Source organism: Cryptomeria japonica, chromosome 7, assembly GCF_030272615.1.
Source record: "Cryptomeria japonica chromosome 7, Sugi_1.0, whole genome shotgun sequence".
NCBI classification, from domain to species: Eukaryota; Viridiplantae; Streptophyta; class Pinopsida; order Cupressales; family Cupressaceae; genus Cryptomeria; species Cryptomeria japonica.
The window spans coordinates 71,157,039-71,165,965 of NC_081411.1; the positions used below are offsets into that span (position 1 = coordinate 71,157,039).

Sequence of the window (8,927 nt, forward strand, 5' to 3'; positions counted from 1 at the left end):
ATGATTACTGTTTATCATATGCATATTTAACCTCAATAAAATTCAAGAAATCTAGCTTTAAAGACATAATGTCTACATAACATCATTTGATTTATAAACATTAGTGATAATTTTAATTATATATTTTTATTTCTGACTACCTATGGATGGTAGTCATACTTATAATTACTTTGATCAGTATGAAAAGAACAATACTAAAAGGAAATCGTTAATATTCAAAATCATATTAAATATAACTACATTGCTATCATACGGACACTAATTGTGATGTCTTCACTAGGGTAGCGTCTATCCAAAACACTGAGTGAACATTGTTAATTAATACATATGGTCAAGCGTGTACAAATCTCAATTACTTTTGACCCAAATGGATAAGGACTGTGGATTAAATAATGGTGATGGTGACTCCAGTGTCAGGCGAGGCGTTGATTTCTCACATACAAAATCGATCGCCGCCTCCCACCGCAATGGATAATTTTATTGTATTCTCCGACGAAAATTGCAACATCGAGTGCTTCGTGTGAGCAACTGGTAAAAAGGAATCTTGACACGTACAACAGATAGTTTTCGGCGCAGTAGTTTGGAAATGTTTTGCTTAGCCCATAATATATTTCTAGTGAATGGCCTGGATGGTTGATTAGCCTGCATTATAAAATAGTTCAACTAGGGTTCAATAATCACCAGACATGGCAAGCAGAATGAATGTACCCTGCGGGGCTTGTAGAGCGCAGCGCAAGAAATGCTCAGAGGGATGTCTTTTGGCTCCACATTTTCCTCCCGATGATCCAGTTAAATTTGCCATTGTCCACAAAGTTTTTGGAACCAGAAATATCATCAAATTGCTTCAAGTAATTTCTAACCATGGTCATTTTTTCATATGATTCTGCTTGTTTCCTTCATTTTAGTTGATTCTTGCAGTATGAATTATCTGTTCTAAAGATTATGTGTAATCAAAGCGGGATTTCGTTTCTTTCTTAGATTACTGAACCATACTCTTAAGAACTCTATACAGCTTATTGGGTGGTTAGTAGTTAATTTCTCATGGAACCTGCATTCAACATATGGCCTTATCTGGTTGGTCTAATGTTTAAAACACCCTAGATTCACTATAATGTCCTCTTTGAGTGCTATTCACTACAATATTCTCATGTACTTCTTAATGTCCAAGTTACTTGGTTCCTTCAGTTCTGAGCTTCTCTTACTACTCGCTTCCCAAGGTATCACTCACACCCAAGAATTTACTTGAGCCTTATATAAACAGATTAGAAGATTAGGTTTTGGATTTCAATTGAGAATGCTTCTGTATAGCCCTGTGGATGTGAAGTATCATTAAGGTCGGATATATTTGAGATTTGAGTTTTGATGGAAATAATTATCTAATTATATGACCTTCAATAGACTTATTATGTTGCTTAATACGTATGATTTAAGGCTGGTCCTCTCCTTTCTATAAACCCTTGACAGCAAGGGAACATTAACACCAATGAATCAAAGGCTTATTTTTCCCTACTAAATCGAAGGCCGTAATGGCCTTGGTTTATTACCGACAGCTTAATTAAAATGAAGTGGACTCAGGCTTTGTGGAAATTGGAATAAAATCAATTTTCAGTTCAAAGCTTTCAAAGAAACTTCCAATATTGAGAACTTAAAAATTATCAATGTAATTAATAGTAAAGAGCATCTGAAACTAACATATGTGGAAAATCATGCAAGCTGGGAAGAAGGCCATTCAAGTTTATGGAGGACCAAAATCACCTATACTAAGTCCAGAATTTAGAGGAATCTCTATGGGATTTTTTAATTTTTTTCCTAAAAAATATTTAATATCAGAGTCAAATTGTACAGCCTAACTTTAGGAGGTGGAGAGCCAACTCTTCTCATCACAAGAGACACGAAAGAGAACCATTCCAAGTAATTGTTTTAGGAGGTTTTGATGTTACAAGACAATTCGACGACAAAATAAGAATGATTTAAGTTCGGGTGTAAAACGACTTTGCGTGTCAACCAGCACAATATCAATTTAATGGTAAAGTAGAAACTAATGGGAAGATAGTCACATAAATATATAAAAGACCATATTATTTTTGTCCAGGTCAATTAGTGTGTGCTTACTTGGAAAGCAAATAAGTTAACTCTAAATTTGTGAAAATATTAAAAATAATCTTGAAAGTTTATGAATAAGCATTTATTAATAAAGAGAAAACTGAAATGAAATAAGAATGAAATAAATTTACTTGATAGGCATTTGAAATCACAAAACTCCTTTTTTTTGTGATTGAATCAAATTTTTATTCGATTTCATTTGGTCTCATGTTATTTATTAACATAAGAATTTTAATTGAATGAGTTCTTTTATGTTCCTCTATCAAGCTTAAATTTGTGCTCCTATGTTTTCGTCTTTGCTCTTAAGAATAGTTGTATAATTTGATAGAAAGCTAAAGTGTAGAAGACGCTTCCTAACTATAGAGGAGGGGATTTGTCACCTCCAAGATGATGGATCTCAGAGGACAAACCAATCTGTCGCTACCTCACTCAAATTGGCGCTAAGTGAGCCAGGGGATAAAAATGATAGAGTTAAGTAGTTAATCACAATCTGAGGCTCTCAAGCGACTCTGTCAAGCCTTTGACGAAAGGAGGAGCACACAAGTCTGGGACACCAGCACGACACGATGTCGACTTGTACGGACAAGATACAAAATTCATACAGGGAGTTCCAAGTGCAATTATAATGCAATAAAACAGAAAGTAATGAAGGTAAACTAGTAAATGCGATATACAAAACAGCCAAGATAAAATGGAAGGAGAAAAGAGAAGATAATAGACAAACAATAGGTCCATGCTATGAAGCCTCCAACTAGATGAATCTTCTCTAATGCAACTTGCACACAAGCAAAAAGGAAAATGTTGGGGGTTGTGTTTCGGAGTCTGCCTCAGTCAGACCCCTGTTTTGGTGTTTCCACATCCACAAACAACCCAGATAGATTGATAGAATAAATAAAAGATAAATGCAAGATAATATAAATGATAAATGATTGAAGAAGGATGTGATAAATCCCCAGATGCTCAAAGATAGGATAAATAGATAGATATTACCGAATAGGCTTGACAAAAGCCAAGAGAGTTGCAAGAGATATCATGAGAGCTTGAGAGTGCTGTAGCAAAATAGAGACTATTGTAGCAAGTGACTGAGGGAGAAAGAGCCAGTTGTGAGAGCCCAGAGAGAGAGTCTAAGAGAGGTTGAATAACAAAGAGAGCTTGAATGAAGTGAAAGATGGATTTAAAATGAGAGAAGAGGAGGGAAAGAGAGGGTCGTGAGCCATCTAGAAGATTTTGAGCTGTTTCCACCGACACATACAGACTCAAGTGGAAAAGCCCACTCACAACCAACATTCAAATGTTGTGATGTCACAGGATGAATGTGTGGCAAGCGGACGTCCACACAACACACTAGTGTCCAAATGAATCACGCTCGAAAATAGCAGGAGACAAGGTAGACACATAGCTAACCAGACTGACACCATGAGGGAGCTGCTAGGAAGGGTGTCTTGAGAATCCTGAGAGGGAAAAGGATGATGCAAGGGTTGAAGTGAGCCTACTCAGGTGCTAGGGTAATGGACACCAAAGTGGTTATAAAATATGTAGGTCCACTTACAAAGTGGTATGCAATTTACGACACTACACTAACACTAATCTAGTGTCTCAGATAGTGCAATTTTTCTTTACAAATCCTAACTATTACAAAATTAGAAACATGTTCACAAGAAGATAATGAACATGCATTAAGATTATAGCAATTTATCATGAGAAAAACCCTTTCATGAGAAAAAATCCACTCTCCAAAATCACAGTACTTTGTATTCTAGTAAACTAATTACTACAAGACAATATCAGCACTTAGCTTCTTCAACAAGAGTCTACAACTGACAATATACAATCTAAATCAAATCTAACAAGATAACACTTCACTAGTAGAATAGATATTTATTGTGATGAAATTTTTGATCTATAATTAAATGAAAGAAATTATAAAATTTTTCTGTCATCCATGCTCAGAAAAAAAATATTTAACTTCATTATAAGATATGAACCTTAAATTATGTATCTTTTCTCCTCTCCTTTTTTAAGAGTGTCGTCCTCTAGTTATAGAGGAGAAAAAAGCTATTTTATATTACATTTCTTGCTGAATTTCTAAAGAAAAAAATGGTCGACTTACGAGGCATATCAATCTTTAAGCATTGAGAGTGATTTTTTTCTATATGAAGAAAGATAAATATCCTAGTCTAAATGATTTTCCTATTATGTTCTTTTTAAGAATTGTTGGAAATATCAAAGAATAATATTCTAGATATTATGGATGAATTTTATAATAATAAATTAAAAAAATTATAATCAATTATTATTTCAAGACATCGTTCCTAACAAAATGAAGAATAACCCATCTTTTTGCTTTAACTTCTTGATCATTGTAATGTCTCTTTTAAGATAATTATTACATAAAAAGGAGAATTTGTAAAAGGGAGTTAAATTCTTGATGACATTGTTATATTTTGAGAATTCATTCATTCTATGGGTTTCTTTAAGGATAAAGTTATATATATCAAATTATATATTTTCAATATTCATGATAGGGTTACATGGTCCTTTTTTAGGAATGTGTTATTTCCATTTAATATTTTTGATGGTAGATTGAGTGGGTCATGAACTATGTTGTATCTTCCTCTTTTAATATTATTGATGGAGTGTTATCCTTTTTGCTTTTCGTTTCAAGAGGATTGCAACAAGGTGATCCAATCCATTCTTATCTTTTCATTCTTATGGATAAATTTTTGAGAAGGTTATTTATAAATCAAAGCATAAGTAGAAGCATTCTAGATTGGAAGGTGACTAGAGATCTTTATCTTTAAACGTATCTTCAATTTGTGAATATTACTGCCTTGCTAGGTGTTGTTAACATATAAGAGGTTTTTTAAGGAGTACATTTGATATGTATTTTGTAGTGATAAATGATGTCAAGTCTAATATATTTTTTTTCATTTGTTATTCTTCCATCAAATATGGCATTTTTTCTATTAAATTGTGTTGGACATGGTGCAAGAAACATGATCAACATTGGGCCAAAAGAAATGATAGCTTGTCCTATGAATCCCATATTCATCCAAGGTTACCATAGCCTTATTAAATATATTTTATTGAAGATTTTGGACCAAATTATAAAACAAAATTTCAATTGCCATTTTGATGAAGTCATAGTGCTTTCACATATTCAAATCTTGTTGAAATTATATTTATATAATCTGTTTTACTCCTTAGTATATTTAAGTCTAGGTTAAAACTTGTAGTAATGTCAATAGAGAGTGATGCAGCCATAATCGGTGAAACCGTCAAAAGAGAGCTGGCCAACTTAAGCAACAAGAGTAACACAATGAAAACAACTAGAAAACATAGCAAGATTACATAAACAGATCATATTATTTCTTGAGAACTTCTGGCAATCATCCATTTATTATCATATATTCATCAAAGAACATCTAGTAGTTAACCGATTACATGTAGGCTTCAAGCCAGATACAATCCAACTAGGGCTCAAAGAATCAATCGGATCACTAAATGTGAATCTCAATCCTTATTCTCAATTCTACTTCCTCTGCCCCTACAAATGATTACATAATATCATATATATACCCACCAGAACATATCCAGATTGGCCTCATAAAATTACATTTACCAATGCAACAAAATGAAATGTGTAACTAGGTTGGCCCTAAGAATTCAAGAAATATTTCTGAAAAATAACAACCAAGAGGTGCGGTTTAGCAAGAAGGTCGGCCAAATGCCAAAGAACATCAAAAAAGAACCCAATTAGGTCCACACGCCAATAATCTCTCTGGTAATGAAGGACAACCAACCGGTAAGCACAAGAACTATCCCGGAACCTAGAAACAGTCAACTAGAAGCGATAACTGACTGGAAAAGAACCCCAATAAACTAAAAATCTGGACTAGCCTTGAAATTGAAAATAAGATCTGCCACGAAAAGAAAGCAACTACTGGTAAGAACACATAAAACTGCAAAATAAACTAAATAAGAACAAAACTAAAAGGAAATATTTTTGGTTGATACAAGATTGCTCATTGACCAAGGATGCCCCTGCATCAGAGAGGTTAATACAATACTATTGAAATTCATGGGCTTGGACATGATAGTTATAGTTCTATTCATTTATTTTCCTTTCCTACTATGGGGTTTGGCCATAATCATAAGATGGAGGGTCAATTTGTTCTTTTGGCACTTGAGAGAACTTGTGAGGTGGGTTGGAAAGGGATTATTTGTAACATGGATTCCATGATAATTGTCTCTATTGTAAATAAAGGGGAGCTTCATGAATTTTCTAGGAGATTGTCATCTCTAGGAATATAGATTCTCCACCTTATTTCAAATTTTGATTTCATTTCTTTTGTTCGTGTTTCTAGGGAATGGAATGTTGTAGTGGATTGTTTAACAAATTGAACTTTTGATGTTAATTTAAACTAAAATGTCATGGAATTTGTTCCTTTGACTATTGATAAATCTTCATAGTTTCTTTAGCTTCAATAAAGATTTGATTTTATCCTTCTTTTTGTTCTTGTTTAAAATTTCAAATATTATTAGGTTTTTTGGTTTTCTTTTGAAATTGGTGAAATATTAGATTTCAAACATTATTCATACCTATTTCTATTTACAAATATTTTTGTGGTAATCTTTTCTTCACTTTCAGTTAATCAGGTAGTTTCATTTTGTTTTTATTTGAAGCAAAATTGCAATACATCCTTAACATGTAGAACACAGCAATGCATATCAAATTATTTGTAATAAATATATTTTAACCAAGTCACATAGGTGTCTAACCACGTATTAAACAAGTAGCGAAACACTGTTTTAATGTGGTTTTGCTTCAGCTGGTGGAAGCTGACCAAAGAGGAGATACAGTAAGTAGCATGCTGTATGAAGCGAGTGCAAGGCTGAACGATCCCATTTATGGCTGCACAGCTGAAGTCTATCAACTGCAGAAGGAAATTGCTCAGCTGGAATCCCAATTGGTAACCACAATGTTAGAGCTAAACCAAATGCGGTCTGAGTATGGTAAGCTTGTATTTCTCCTGGGCACTGGCTCTCTTGATGGTCAACTTGTATATCCAACAGATGCCATATCACCACCAGGAGAATATATCATGTATGAGGAAGTGGATCCCTTGCTTTCATGGGGTCCGCTATGGGAACTATAGAATTGTCAGAATCAATTGATTAAGGTGCACTTTGAATACAATGCAAACTCTAGTATATATTCCTTACTACTTGATAGATTATATAATCTATTCCAAGCAGCAGTTATATTTTAACTGTTGAAATAAAATCTGGATAAGAAGTGTATTTTATAGTGTGTCAAATTATTGTGTCTTCTCAAAATTCAATTCTTTAGATTTAAGATTATATTTATAAATTTATAATAATCTAAACATATATTGTCATTAAGATTACTGTTTTTTTATTGATAGATAGTTAATCTTCTAATTTATGATATGTTTTTTTTAAATTATTTAAAGTTTTGTAAATATCTTTGAGTTTATATAACAGATTACAATATAAAGGAAGATACATCTAAATCAACTGTCATCTTCTAATTAAACTGCCGACATAAGATTGTGTTGGCCGAGCAGAACATATTCACCAATCTACAGGCAAGTGGTCTACTAACTGCTTTGGTGAGTCTTTGGTTCAGAGGAATATAGGTATTCATCCACAACATACTCCCTTCCCTTTCCAGGGTTGCCCTGAAGCATCCTGAGAGATGTTTTTCTGACAGCAGCTTCCAAAGATGATATCTTAGTCCATATTTCTTATCACATGGCATTAAATGATTTCTTTTTGGTTCAGAGGAATATAGGTATCTCATCACGTGTCAAGGTTTAGATTTTGAGTTTTTAGTTATCTGTATTGAGGATCGTAAATAGATGCCATTATTCCATTCCTTGCCCTCCGTGAGCTTGTATTTGTATATGCCCTTTTTCACAAGATGAATAAAAGATGTTGAAGGGATAAGCCTATACAAAGAGCAGTAAATGAAGGGAAGTGGTGATAGAAAAGGAACATGAGTTGTTTGGCAGGGTTTTCAAAAGAGATGCAATCTAGTGTAAACTGCTTTCCAAACTTAATAGTAAATGCAAAATGTGGAATCATAAAGAATACAGAAGAATGCATCAAACAGATGTCATCATAGGAATGAAAGGAAATGGGTTCAGTTGAAGTTGTCTTGTTTCACAAAGACAAAGCCATTGAACTGTTTGATAAAATTGTTTGAAGAGGAGCTCAAACTAGCAGAAAGTGAAGCCATGGAAAAACTACCTAGATTATTTGACAAAATGCATATTATAGAACACGTGATGTGGAAGCATATAGTGACATGTGAATTGTTTGATTGAATGCCTCAAATTGATGTCATCTCACGGCATGCCATGTTTGATAGATTGTGGCAGCTACAAAATATGGAAGCATAGCCAATATCATGAAGTGTTTGACAAATACAAATCGTGGGAGCATAGACAATACACATCCCATGAACTATTTTTAAACTACAAATATGGAAACATAGCCAATGCATGTGGAATGTTTGATAGAATGCCATGTGAAATGTAGATCGTGGAAGCTTAGACAAGGCAAGTGAGTTGGTTAACAAATGCCTCAGATCGATGTCATCTCATATAATGCAATGATTAAAGGATATGCACAAAATGGATTTCTCAAAAACACTATAGAAATTGTCAAGCGAATGCCATTGGCAGGTGTAAAGACAAATTCCACAATCTTTGCAAGCATCCTTTTAGTCTTTGTAAAATACAAGGCTTTGTAACAAGTTATGGACATTCATCAAAGCATAAAAGGATAGAGGAATT

General features: G+C 33.6%; 1 protein-coding gene across 1 annotated transcript; it reads left to right on the forward strand.

Moving 5' to 3' along the window:
- Positions 1 to 688: 688 nt before the first annotated feature.
- On the forward strand, positions 689 to 7,353 carry LOC131064495 (LOB domain-containing protein 1-like). The gene is made up of 2 exons (XM_057998648.2): positions 689 to 848; positions 6,936 to 7,353. Exons 1-2 carry the CDS (start codon positions 699 to 701, stop codon positions 7,260 to 7,262), a joined length of 477 nt encoding a protein of 158 aa, XP_057854631.1. The 5' UTR covers positions 689 to 698; the 3' UTR covers positions 7,263 to 7,353.
- The last annotated feature ends 1,574 nt before the right edge of the window (positions 7,354 to 8,927 follow it).

Excerpts from the sequence above, each read along its gene's own strand:
- LOC131064495 (XM_057998648.2), top strand. The coding sequence starts at position 699 with ATGAATGTACCCTGCGGGGCTTGTAGAGCGCAGCGCAAGAAATGCTCA. Across the intron at positions 849-6,935 it reads ATATCATCAAATTGCTTCAA|CTGGTGGAAGCTGACCAAAG; the intron begins GTAATTTCTAAC and ends GTTTTGCTTCAG.